The sequence below is a fragment of the Suricata suricatta genome, chromosome 4 (genome assembly GCF_006229205.1).
Source record: "Suricata suricatta isolate VVHF042 chromosome 4, meerkat_22Aug2017_6uvM2_HiC, whole genome shotgun sequence".
NCBI classification, from domain to species: Eukaryota; Metazoa; Chordata; class Mammalia; order Carnivora; family Herpestidae; genus Suricata; species Suricata suricatta.
In genome coordinates this window covers 50,509,980-50,524,310 of record NC_043703.1, presented here as the reverse complement: position 1 = coordinate 50,524,310, position 14,331 = coordinate 50,509,980, and the positions used below count along the sequence as shown (strand labels likewise).

At 38.4% G+C, this 14,331-nt stretch overlaps 1 protein-coding gene across 7 annotated transcripts in view; it reads left to right on the top strand.

The window, feature by feature from the left end:
• The window catches only part of MTRF1 (mitochondrial translation release factor 1), a 65,316-nt gene extending 52,011 nt beyond the window's left edge, over positions 1-13,305 (top strand). For all 7 annotated transcript variants that reach the window (XM_029936664.1, XM_029936665.1, XM_029936663.1 and 4 more), the window contains 3 exons: positions 5,061-5,197; positions 8,243-8,341; positions 12,925-13,305. In XM_029936664.1, coding sequence (XP_029792524.1) covers positions 5,061-5,197; positions 8,243-8,341; positions 12,925-13,038 — 350 coding nt within the window. In that variant the 3' untranslated portion in view covers positions 13,039-13,305. The remainder of the gene's footprint in view (positions 1-5,060; positions 5,198-8,242; positions 8,342-12,924) is intronic.
• Positions 13,306-14,331: the final 1,026 nt, after the last annotated feature.

Below are 14,331 nucleotides of genomic sequence, written 5' to 3'. Positions count from 1 at the left end.
GAGTAGGGGAGAGGCAGAGAGAGAAAGAGACGCAGAATTGGAAGCAGGCACCAGGCTCTGAGCTAGCTGTCAGCACAGAGCCCGACATGGGGCTCAAACTCATGAACCACGAGATCATGACCTGAGCCGAAGTTGGCCACTTAACTGACTGAGCCACCCAGGTGCCCCTGAATTAAAATTTTAAATGAGAGAAAGTCGGGTAGAAGTGATAAAAAAATTCTGACAAAAATGACCCAAAATATTTTTGAAACATATACTTTGTGCAGCTATAAATTACTGACTTTACAAAAAGTAACCCATTGGTTTGTTGCCAGACTTACCTTGAACCAAATTATTTTTTAGTTACTGAGATCTGGTTCCTTGATTTAAGAGAGGCGTTAGGGCGCCTGGATGGCTCCCTCAGTTAAGCATCCTACTCTTGACTTCAGCTCAGATCATGATCTCACAGTTAGTGAGTTAAAGCCCCATGTTTGAGATTCTGTCTCCCTCTCTCTCTGCTCCTCCCCCACTTGCTCTCTCTCTCTCTCTTTCAAAATAGATCTTAAAAAAGATTGAAAAGAGTCCTTTAGAGTTACCCTCAACCTCTTCTTAGGCAATGCATTACAAAGCCTCCTACCTTTTATGAGTGCATGTCATTAACAGCAAGTGATTTCTTGAGTCTACTGTGTACTTTGAGGTTGACCAAGATTTCAGCACCCACTGCAAAGAAAACTTCAGCCTTTCTTTTATCTTTTCTACTCCAGGACTCTTAGAATGGGAATCGTGTCCCTACTGACTTGAAAGTGAGAGCTATAGGTCATTCTTCCATTATTTCTTTGCACATGCACTCTGAAGATTCACATTTTTTTCTAACCTACTACTTCTATATAACTCCATTTTTTTTTACCTTCGGAAGAGAGTTGTACCATACGGGTATGGCTAACTGTTGGGGGAAAAGTTACTTTTCTGTGTGTATAAAATTTAGCAAATCAAGATGAAGACAAATTAATATTTTGTGCCTTAAAACAAGCTCTTTAGTTTCTTACTAGTTAAGTTAGTAAAAGTGGGCCTCAGTAATTCTTACACTATATTCCTTCATCGTCATGGATTATAGATAATACCTAATTCTCCCAGATCAGATGTAAGTTTTTAAATTATTTTGCTTTTTTTAATTAAAAAAAAATTTAATGTTTATCTTTGAGAGAGAGAGAGCATGAGTGGGGAGGGGCAGAGAGAGTGGGAGACAGACTCTGAAATAAGCTCCAAGCTCTGAGCTGTCAGTACAGAGCCTGACGTGGGGTTCGAACTGAGGAACAGTGAAATCATGACCTTAGCTGAAGTCAGACACAACCAACTGAGCCACCCAGGCACCCCCACATTTTTTTTTAATGTTTATTCATTTTTGAAAGAGAGAGAGACAGACAGAGCATGAGTCAGGGAGGGGCTGAAAGAAAGGGAGACACAGAGTCTGAAGCAGGCTCCAGGCTCTGAGCTGTCAGCATAGAGTCTGACGCAGGGCCCAAACCCACAAATCACCAGATCATGACCTGAACCAAAGCTGGATGCTTATCTACTCAGGCAATCCTTCATAATTTTGCATTTATAAGATTACAGGGTTTTTATTTAACCTTTGATTGTATATAATTTCATCTAATCTAAGAACCCATCTATTGAAAGACATTATAGTTTTGTTAGGATGAACGTAGAAAACACTACCAATTAAGCAATGATATGTCAATGTGTAAGATGCATTTTAATTTCAGAAATGTTTTTAATGGGCTATTTTTTATAGCTTATTGTCAAGTTGGTTTCCATTTAACACCCAGTGCTCTTCCCCACAAGTGCCCTCTTCCATGACCATCACCCCCCTTCTCCTTTCTCCCTCCCCCTTCAGCCCTCAGTGTGTTTTCAGTATTCAAGAGTCTCTCATAATTTGCCTCCCTCCCTCTCCCTAACTCTTTTTTCCCCCCTTACTACCCTCCCCATGGTCCTCTGTTAGGTTTCTCCTATTAGATCTATGAGTGAAAACACATGGTATCTGTCCTTCTCCACCTACTTACCTCGCTTAGCATGACACCCTCGAGGTCCATCCACTTTGCTATGAATGGCCAGATTTCATTCTTTCTCATTGCCATGTAGTATTTTATTGTATATATAAACCACATCTTCTTGATCCGTTCATCATTGATGGACATTTAGGCTCTTTCCATGATTTGGTATTGTTGAAAGTGCCGCTATGAACTTTGGGGTACATGTGCCCCTATGCATCAGCACTTCTGTATCATTAATGGGTTATTTTTTAATAAAATATGATATAGTCTCATAATTGAAAATCTTTTATATAATAAATGTAGTTATTTAGCAAACATACGTTAGATACCTACTTGGTACCATTGCCACTTGGAATTTTGGAATCTTTTTAGAGTATGAAACAACACTGAGCGAAGTTTTTTTTTTCTCTTCTTTTTGAAAGAGAGAGAGAGCACGAGTGGGTGAGGGGGCAGAGAGAGAGAGAGAGAGAGAGAGAGAGAGAATCTGAAGCAGACTCCATACTCCGCATGGAGCCTGATATGGGGCTTGATCCCACAACCCTGAGGGATCGTGACCTGAAAAGAAGTCAAGAGTCAGGCGCTCAACTGACCGAGCCACCCACGTGCCCCTAAAAGTTATTTTTCTCCAAACCACTTTTACAGTTTTTTAGTCACCCCAGCACCTTATTTCAACAACTCTTCTGTTATTCAGCATACTTCCCAGGACCCAGGTCCTCTCTTCCTAAGGGAGTACTTGTGATTAAATATTCATCTATAGAAAGTATATTAAAATATAAGATCAAGTGATTTCCTTGGGACTCATTGAGCTTTGCTAAGTAAAAGTTTTAAGCTCAAAGTTCTAACCTGTGCCACTGACTGGGAATAGTGTTGATGTTTAGGTAAAACTTACTGCCCGTCATGCTCTGAAGAAGAGGAATTCGAAGGAAAGCTTATGAACGTCTAGCCATCTTGAAATAAATATTTTCATGTCCTTTTAGATGGTGAACAAAGGATACCAGATTCATGACAGCTCCAGGCAAGTGCCCCAGCCCGAACACATGGCTGCCTGCCTGTGACTGTACAGTGGTCAAGAATAAACTAACAGAGGTGAAACCTAGGTGTCCTAGTAAAAGTAGTTAGCAACTGTAGAGTATAGCTTATTTAGACAGGGCAAAAACACAATTTGGAGAGTTGAATTTTGTTTTGTTTTTAGAGAGTAGAGTTTTACAGAAATTTTTTAAATCTCCAGCAAAATAGTTATCACTATATCAGTTTAGCTGGCCTAAGCTAATATGGATTTTGGTTTTTGTGGTGCACCTCTCATGTCTGAGAGCAGGATCGGACATGCCTTCAGAATGGTAGCTGCAAAGTTAAGAACAGCACAGCCTGAAGTATCAAGGGTCACTGTTTCAGGTCGAGATTCAGGCTAGTAACTGGGCCATACAACAGGCAAAATGCACCCAAATCCAGAAGGTAGCTAACCAAAACATGTATGATTAGCTGTGGGATTACCTGATTTTAGAGCCAGGACAACTGAGAAACATTCACTATGAATTCCTTACAAAGGGTTTAATAGTTTCTTTTCATTGGTTTCTATAAACAATTGACCATTGAACAAGATGGAAATTAGGAGTGCAACCCCTTGCAGCCAAAAATACACTTATAACTTTTGACTACCCAAAAACTTAATTTCTAATAGCCTACTGTTGACCAGAAGCCATACTAAACACATAAACAGTGATTAACAGATATTTTATGTTGTATGTATTATATACTGCATTCTTACAAAAAAGTGAGCTAGTGAAAAGACGTTACTAAGAAAATCATAAGAAAAATATGTTTACAGTACTATACTGTAAAAAATAAACCTATGTATATGCATATACTTGTGCAGTTCAACAAGGAGCAACTGTATCAAGTCATATTTTTCTTTTCAGTTTATTTTTTTAATTCCAGCATAATTAATTTACTGTGTCATATTAGTTTTAAGTATATAATATGGTAATTTAACAATTTTATACATTACTCAGTGCTCAGCACAATAAGTGTACTCTTAATCCCCGTCACTTTCACTCATCCCCTCATCTACATCCCTCTGGTAAGCACCATTATGTTCTTTATATTTAAGAGTGTTTTTTGTGTGTCTCTTTTTTCATTTATTTAGTTTCTTAAATTCTACATATGAATGATATCATTTGATATATGTCTTTCTTTGAAAGTTCACTTACCATTTGTTCCCTCTAGATCCATGTTGTTGCAAATGGCAAGATTTCATTCTTTTTCTTAATTCTTTTTTATGGCTGAGTAATATTCCATTGCACACGTGCGTGCGCCTGCACACATATTTATACATGAATATTCACAAACACTCCCCACATCTTTTTTATCCATTCATCTATTGACAGGCATTTGGGTTGAATAAAGTCATTTTTAAAACATCAGCTCTGCATGTATTTGTGGCTTAATGGGGGAAAGCTGAGCTCCTGGGCCAAAACAGAGCCTGGAGCAGCAGTGCACAGAGCGGCAGCAGTTCACTGCGGCGGGCTGTTGTGTAAGTGAGCAGGATGGAGAGGCAGAACTACGGGGCACAGAGGCTCCTGCTTCCATTCTTCTCATCTGAAGTATCTCGTTCAGATATCCGAACCTAAGTAGCCATCTACTGCTAGTTTCTAAAGTATGCTGAGTCTAAAATGTTTCTAATTCCTTATGATCTTTTCCTGATTAACCTTTTCTCTGTCAAAATGTTCCTGAGCTCAGGGCACCTGGGTGGCTCAGTTGGTTGAGTGTCCAACTCTTGATTTGGCTCAGATCATGATCCCAGGGTCATGGGATCAAGTCCTACGTTGGGCTCTGTGCTGAGCGTGGAGCCTGCTTAAGATCTCTCTCTCACCCCACCCCCCATCCCCTCTCTCCTGCTTATGTTCACTCTCTCTCTCTCAAATAAAAATGTATATTTTTTCCAGTTTTATTGAGATATAATTGACATCTCAGGTCTATCTTAATTTGGCTTCCAGAGGCTACAGTTTACCTCTGATCCTTGTTATTTTTCAGGACTTGTAGTAGAATGTCAACAAGAACGATCACAGATAAAAAATAAGGAAATAGCTTTGCGTGTGTTGAGAGCTAGACTCTACCAACAGATTATTGAGAAAGACAAATGTCAGCAACAAAGTACTAGAAAACTGCAGGTAAGATTTATTTGGTATAATAGCACCTCCGCACACAAAAGGTTATCATTTTATGTAGAAAATTCAGCGTTTGTTTTGATCAAACGGGAATATCTGATGGCATAGAGAAACTTGCCTATTTGTAAATAAACAATAATTTCATTGCATGTGGACTGACAGGTTATGGCTAAATGTGGACGTGTCAGTTTACAAACGAATAGGTGACATACGGGTAAACTCCAATTATTTCCCAGCTGTTCCCCTCCAGTGTCTGTATCCTGACTATCTTGAGAGGAGATTAGGTTAAAAGATAAAATCATTCTCTGGAAATTAAATTTGCAGATACTTTTATTTAAAAACCTATGCTTTTTAAAAAACTCTGTGGGATCAAAAGTGGATGGCACTGCAGAAAACCTGAAATGATGATTGCCACTGGTGGGATGTGGGGCAGGGGTAGACGAGATTTATTGGCCACGATGTACACCTTTTATACTTTGTGAATTTTGTACCGTATAAATGTATGATATTATGTATTCAGATATGTAGTTAAATGCAAACAAAATGAATAAATGTCATTGACCTAAGTAAACAAATTATCGTGAGATTTTAAATCCTAAAAAACATATTGAGAGAGGTTGGAAGAGACAGTGGAATAACTGTGCTTTGTTCCAATTTTAGTATATGTGCTGCCGAAGCGAGCACAGCTGTGCTTTGTATTGTTTGTGGATAGGTATGCTCCCCTAAATATGGAAGGATAATGAATTATATAAACTTTTAGGGTAATGAATTATATAAACTTTAAACATGAATTATTCTTTTTACCTGGATTTCCTGATCTTGTCATACTTTTGCCCTTCTAGCTTTCCGTACGCACATTCTAACTTGCAAATAGTAAAAGTGATGGGATGAATGGAAGAGTAACCCTAGACTGTGGTTCAGGATCAGTAGGTATATTTGCAGATAGGAATGCTCATTAACAAACCATTGCTTCTTGGCAAGTAAGTGATAACGTAAACACTATGAATTCAGTGACATTTAATTAATAAAAAACATTGAGACTTACTTGCTGTTTGGCATTTCAGTGCCAAATGTTCACACAGTAATTTTTAAAATAAGTATTCAAGACTGGCTTGGTAAAAAGCGTATGTGTGTGTCTTCAGAAATTTCTGGCTTTAGGAGCCAGAAAAAGCCTTCCAATTAACTTGTTCATCTGTATGAATTTTTTTAGTAGGTATTTCTAATGCTTAAAGAAATTTTGGCTTCAGCTAATACATACAGTAGCTTTTATATGGAAGGCATTATGTCAGATTCTCAACCGTGTCTCTGTGTATCAGCTAAAGAGCTTTATAGATTCTTCAGGCCTTATCCCCTCAAGATTCTGACATAATTGATTTGGGTGTGATCCTGGGCATTAATAGGGTGATAGTAGTTTCCATAGTTGGCTGTTTGCAGAATGGATGGCCTAGGGAATATTCTAAATCTACATAATCCATGATTCAGTATATCTGAGGTTGGGTTTTAGCAACTTTAATTTTTAAAAATTCTCCTGATGGTCAGCCATATTTAATTTAGTTCCATATCATTTGCCTGAGAGGTCAAGAAAATAAGTTATAGGGGCTCTGGGGTGGCTCATTCAGCCCAACTTTGGCTCAGGTCATGATCTTGTGGTGTGTGGGTTTGAGCCCCTTGTCAGGCTCTGTGCTGACAGCTCAGAACCCGGAGCCTACTTCAGATTCTGTGTCTCCCTTTCTCTGTATCCCTCTCCTGCTCACGCTCTGTCTCTCTCTCAAAAATAAACATTTAAAAATGTTTTTGAAAAAAATAAATTATAGAAATGGCTTTTTTTAGTCTTAAAAAGTAGAAGTGAGTGAAATAGGCTATTGTGCTGGGGAAGTAGTGGAGGTGAGATTAAGAAGAATACAAATAACCATGGGGTGCCTGGGTGGCTCAGTTGGTTAAGTGTCCAACTTTGGCTCAGATCATGATCTCACAGTTTATGGGTTCGAGCCCCACATCAGACTCTGTGCTGACAGCTTAGAGCCTGGAGCCTGCTTCAGATTCTGTGTCTCCTCTCTCTCTGGTCCTCCCCCATTAGCATGCTCTCTCAAAAATAAATAAACATTAAAAAAGAAAAGGATACAAATTACTGTAGCATAAGGCAGACTGTAGTACGCTGTGGAGAATATTCCAAATGTAAGGTGTTTAAAAAGAGGAAGTTAACCTATGTCAGTCATTGCTAGCTGGAAAGGTGGGGATGATAGAGCGTTTGGCAAGGGCATCCCTGGAGATGATATTTTAGCTGAGCTGACAGAAATGCACATAATTTTGATATGGTTTAAGAAGTGGCATTATAGTGGTTCACATAATTTTAAGAAATGCTATCTGCTGGGAAGGTTGGCCACATTATGAGGTACCTTGAATGCTGAGTGGAGTTGTGTCTGCTTAGTAGACAAGAAGAAACCAAAGAAGAAAATTTATCAGAAAACTGTTTTAAGCAGACTAAGCAGGGCAACACAATGTAAGCAGAGAAATGGAAGAGGAATCAGGAGATTTTTATAGGAATGAAGGTGAAAATAAGTCCTTGAGTGGTAGGAATGGAAAGGGCAGGATGTAACAGGTGACCCTGGAAACCATTGGGAATGGGCAGGTAGAGAATACAGTGAATTGAAGACGGACTCTTCCCTAGTGTCTGGGTCAAAGCTCCCATGAAACATCGGTTAAGTTGTGGGATGTCAGAGTTTCCCACTTGGAGCCAACGGCACATGCTGTCATTTACAGGAACCCGGAGGAAGAACTGATTGGGATGCAAAGATAATTTGGCTTTAAATATTTGAAGTTTAAACTACCAAAGAGATATTCATTCTTAGTCCATAACTAAGCTTTACAAACCTGTAATCTTAAACAGTTATTTTTGCCCATGCTTGTTCCTTGTTTGTCACTTTGTATATATGACTTTTAGAAAAAATTGAAACTGTTGTAATAGAAAAGTCACTTACAAGTACATTTCCATTATAATAAAGGTAATTAGAAAGTTAAAATATGAATTGTCTTTTTGTTATGACGCAGGTGGGAACAAGAGCCCAGTCAGAGAGAATTCGGACATATAATTTCACCCAGGATAGAGTCACTGACCACAGGATAGCATATGAAGTTCGTGATATTAAGGTAATATTACTGAATGTGCTTTCTGTACTTTGCTTTTCAAAGGAAGTATACTCAAACTCTAGAGAGTTATGTCTAAAATATTACCAAGTAATTCACAATCATTAAGCCAGTTTAAGATGGTACCCTAAATTTTGTGGACATTTGTATTAGTTTCATGGTAAGAAAGGTGGTCTTTATGCCAATTTCGAACAATTCTCTTTGAACTCCAAAATCTTTGCTACACCATCACAGTGTACTAAGGTATATTCAATATACATGTATACAGTTTCCTGTTGCTGCGTAACAAATTACCACAAATTTGGTGGTTTATTATCTCAATGGCTACTATAGGTTAAAAATCTGGACACCACAGAGATGAGTTCACTGCTTTCAGGTCCAGGTGCTTGCTCCGTGGCCCTTCTCTGTGCCCGATCCATTTTGCCTTATTAATGGCTCACCAGCTTAGGTCATCCCATGCCAGTGATACTCCTTTTGAATGACTCAACATCAACTGATGAGTCACCTAATCTCTGGAGTGGTCTTCCATCATGTTAAGAGCTTCTGCCTTGACGTAGGGAGGGAGTTCTGAGCGTCTTTGAGTTCTACCCACCACAACGTTGTGTTGTTCATTGGATTCAGGAGTTGTAATTATGCTGTTGGGGAGAGACGCTCTCATCATGGTTTGGATACTGTCCTAACTAAATCCCATTTGGCTGGATCACTGACAAACATACATTAACAGTGAAGCCCAGGGAAATTCCCCTTTTGCTTCCACTGAAGAGGAAAATGAGGTGGTTCTCATAAAGGACTGACTGTGTACAAAAGGCAAGAGATGGAAAATTCTGATCTTTTTCCTTGATGCCATGTGATATGTAAGGCTTCTTTCATTTGATCCTGTCCCAATCTATACTCAAAATTAAAGTCCTCATTTTACAAGAGGAAATGTCTATATTTTCAAAATATTTAGAAATTTTTGTGTACTTTATGCCACTTCCTCTGTTTTAGTAATTTAAAGATGGTCTTAAATGGGAACATAATCGCCTTATCAAAAAGGAGAAAATATTTGCTAACTTCCCTTTCCTCAGGAAACACACAGTAATAACCAAATATGTTTGGCCATATTGTTCTAATTACACCATACATACTCTTTCTGTTGCTTTTCTGGTAGTGGTTATGGTGTTCCCTGAGGTGGCCGCATTCTTATGGCTGGTAATATTTTTTAGAATAGCCCTTAGGTCCTCAGTTAGTATTCAGTATTGAAACAGGCAATTAAGTAGCTTTTATAGTTATAAAATATCTGGCTTTGGCCTAAATACTAACATGCTATTACTAATGACAGTAGCATGCCAGACTCTGAAATGTAAGGGAAATGTTATTTGCGTGCTCTCGTAATGACTAACCCACCTATTGGAAAGAAAGAAAACATCCCATATTGGTGAAAGGGGGAAGTTTGGAAATGTCATGAAAAAATGTAGTAAAACATGAAAATCTGTGGGGGGGGGGGACAGTAGAGAGACAAGCAGGAGTGAAAGACTTAGGAACTGTAAGAGTTGTACATGAGGCAGGAAAAGTGATGAGGGCCTTAACCCAAGGGCAATAGCCCCAGGACAGAGTGGAAGGCGTGGAGGGGAAAGAAAGTGGATGTCTGTGGGACTTGCTAAGTAAGCTAAGCTCTGTTCCTTTATTTTAGAGCCGGACCTTCCTCTATTTACATAGTTCTGGATAAAACTGCTCTGCTCTTACAAGATCAAAGACAATAATTGGTTTGTTTGGAGAGGAAATCCGAACAAGCCCCTACCAATGAGTTCCTTCCTAGCATTTTTAAACCGGAGACAGAGAGGGTCATTCTCTCTCTTGGCTAAAGCAGAAATATGTAAAATTTACAAGAGGCTAGAAGCCACATTTCCAAACCGTGAGGAGAAGGCAATGTTCAGTAAGAGATGAAGCTGATGTATTGAAAGGAGCAAAAATAGAACTAGATGGAAAGAATCTTGATATTAATCCTCACACTCATTTCTTCCTGGGCTTCATTCCCAGGGCCGTGGCAGTAGCCTTTACATTCCTCTCCTTGGGTTCTGTGAGATCACCTCCTATTCTTAGTGTGAGTTCTCATATAGGTAATTTTTATTTTCATTCATCTAGATAATAAGCCCAGACTACCATATAATATATTGTTTTATGTTTTTATTGTTTCTCAAAGTCCTTGTGCAAATTCCTGAACATCAGCCTATCTCCTGCCCTGTATTCTCCTTAAACTGAAATTTTTCCCTTTCCCTGAATACTTTGTACTTTGTTTTCATGTCTTTCTTCATCCTCCTTTTGACTGAAATGCTCTGCTGTCTCTATTTGGAGAAATACTGTTCTCTTTTTATAATCTAATGCAATTTTTTTCTTCCTGCCTAAACTTTTCCCTGATGCCACCTTTTTAAAATTAACCTTACAACCCTCACATGCTTCCTTCATTTCTTGCGCTGGTTGTGGTGCCTCACCTCCCTCTGTTACTAGATTATGAACTTCTGAAGGTTCGGAACCACAAGGCCTTCATCTTTGTTCTTTGTATCTCTAGCACTGTGGTTAATCCAGTTAAACTCTACATGTGATGTGATTATCAGTTAAGAAGGATAATCCTTTTAACACAATTTCCTGATGATGAAATCACTTCCGCAATACCATGATAATTTGAGTTCCGGGCATGCTAATTTTATAAGCAGTTTCCATATTGTGCTCAAAATGGTTTAATTTTTATTTTAAAAATTCATCATAGTGTTTTGCCTTACTTGTAAAGTTTAATTTAAAGTTTAATATATGCTGGCATTTTGTGGAATGCAAAGATAGGAAGGCATCTTTTCCCTTACAGTTTAATTGGAGAGATAAATGTATATGCTTAACCTAAAATTCAACTTTAAGATGATTTGAGAAAGACCAAAATAAAATTAGTTCATGCTTATCACAAAACTTTAAATATTCAGTGTTCAGATGCTGACATTGGAATATTCAATTAAGCCAATGTCTAGATTTTGAACATTTCTAAAATATAAGACTCTGCTAATTCACTGTTCCCAACAGCTCTGTTACACAGAACTTCTGTAACACAGGGAAGGTACTTAGTCATGTTTTTAATGACTCGTAAAGATGAACTGTAGGGAAGACTACAGGGAGGTCTAACTGAACAGTTTTCACCCATTGGACATATTTTCAGGTAAACATAAGAGCATTTATTTTTCTGAACCTTTTATTTAGAAATTTTCAAGTAGACTTTGAAGGCTGGTTCAAGGGGTGCCTGAGTGGCTCAGTCGGTTAGGTGTCTAACTTTGGCTCTCATGACTGTGGGTTCGAGCCCAGTGTCACAGCTCTGAGCCTGGAGCCTGCGTCTCTCTATCTTTCTCTGTCCCTCCCCAGGTTGTGTGCACTCACTCTCACGCACTCTCTCTGTTCTTCCTCTTTCTGTCTCTCTCTCAAAAATAAACATTAAAAAAAGAATTAAAGGTTGGTTCAAGTACATACCCTGTATCTAGATGCAGCAGTTGTTAACATTTGCTGCATTTTCCTTCTCTTCCTCATCTACTTCATGTGTTGCTGGTGAACCATTTGAAAGCAATTAGCAGACCTCAAGACTCTTGTTCCCTAAATATTTTGGCATAAATATTTTTTTGGTTACACGGTGCTTCTAGATCTTAAAACCACCAAGATTCCAATTTACGAAAAAACAGAACTAGTAGGGGCGCCTGGGTGACTCAGTCGGCTAAGCCTCCAACTTTGGCTCAGCACAGAGCCTGGAGCCTGCTTCAGATTCTGTGTCTCCCTCTGTCTGCCCCTCCCCCGCTCATGCTCTGTCTCTCTCTGTCTCAAAAATAAATAAAAACATTTAAAAATAAAAAACAAACAGAACTAGTAGAGGCCACTTACGGATTAAATATAATCTAAATTTGAGGGTTGGCATGAGAAGTTTGAGCTGAAATGGTCCTGGGAGCTCCAGAGGATTTGGAAAGACAGAATGCAAGGGCTGTGCATGTTAATGTGGCGACAAGGTGCCACCAGCATTGATGGAGGCATTTCAGTCTTTCTTGCCCTTGGGAAATAATGTGTTATGAATGAAAAGGACGGAATTTTCAGGACAAGAGTAAAAAGCCTTATTTTTTCTGGGGAATAAAAGGAGAAGGCAAACATCCTCCCAAAGGATGGTTTGAGACCTAGAATCCTGTTAGGAATGTCAAGCAAAGGAATTTTAAAGAGAGAGGTGGTAAATTTCAAGTCTGTTCAGATCTCCTTTGTTTTGTTTTCTCCAAAGTTGTTGGAAAGATCCAACTTCTAGGAGATTAATTTTTAAACAAAATACTAATGGAAACAAAGAAAGAATAGAATCCCATTTACTCTTTTGGATTCATCTTTTACGTTAAAAGTCAGTATAATGCGATCCTCCGAAGTTATGGGATCCTCCCAAGTTAGCAGTTGTGTTCATTATGTTGTAGAACCACGTTAGTAATCCATTGTTGCTATTAAATACAGACTTTAAAGAAACAAAGTAAATATACATCTAATTCTTTGCTTTGTTTCTCCTATTTCTACCAGTTGGGTTTTTATAATAACTCTCTCTCTTTTATCAGGAATTTTTATGTGGGGAGAAGTGTCTGGATCAGCTAATTCAAAGACTACTTCATTCAGCAGACGAAGAAGCCATTACTGAATTTTTGGATGAAAACCTTAAATCAACAAAATAAATGCTGATTTATTATTTATAGTTCTATAACTGAAACAGACCTGTCTCAGGAAGCAGCTGTTCATACAGTGCAACCAAAATTACACAGTACGTACAAATATATTTTTTAATGAATTAAGTCACATTTCTTGACCTAAGAATATATAAAGTACAGTCCAGCTCTCCAAATAGAAAACAACCATGCAATGAACATTACAGAAAACAAAAACAAAATAATAGGCATATATTACTGAAAAGAGAAATAAAGTATTGAGAATTGATTATGTGATATAGGTCACTTGTTCTCTTTACATGCCTTTTTTCTTTTTTTTTAATTTGAGAGAGAGAAAGAGAGAGAGAGAGAGAGAGCACGCTCAAGTGGGGGAGAGAGGCAGAGCAAGAGGGAGAACGAATCTCAAATGGGCTCTGTGCTCAGGGTGGAGCCTAATGTGGGGCTCAATCCCATGACCTCAGAATCATGACTTGAGCTGAAACCAAGACTTGGATGCCTAACCTACTGAGCCACCCAGGACCCCCATACATGCCTTTTTTTTTTAACCATCTATAAATTAAACATATTTTCCATCGATTACTTCAGGATTTCACCACCTGGTAAAATTTAGTGATGGAAGACTTATAAAACTTCTTTATAAACCCCTATTTAAAGGAAAAGTACTGTTAATCATGTAAAAATTAGGCTTTAAACTGCAACTTTATTTTCTTTTTTTAAACTAATTATTATTTTTTTTTTAATGTTGGTTTATTTTTGAGAGAGAGACACACACACAGAGCGCGAGCTGGGCAAGGGCAGAGAGGGAGACACAGAATCCGAAGCAGGCTCCAGGCTCTGAGCTGTCAGCACAGAGCCCAACATGGGGTTCGAACCCACAAACTGCAAGATCATGACCTAAGCCAAAATTGGACACTTAACCTGAGTCAAACTGCTACTTTTGTATAAAAAATAAATGTCATGGAGAATATGAGTCAAAAACAATGATCATAGAGCTCTTTGAGAACAGAACAAATTCTCTACTGTGTAAACTACAGACCAATATTTAAAGTGAACTCTCTGCTTGGCTTTTATTTCTTAGGTTATTTAATTAGGCTTAACTTTGGCTTAACATATGAACATCAACAGATGTGGTGTAATGTGAGTAATTCTCTATGCCTGGTTTTGTGCAGTTTTCTTCATATAAAACCCAGTCCTTACCTTACAGAGCTTCCAGTTGAGTGACAGAGCCAAAATGTAAACTACCAACTCAAATACAGAGTGGCATGTGCTTAGGAAGTTTCTTGAGTTCAAAAGAGATGGGTT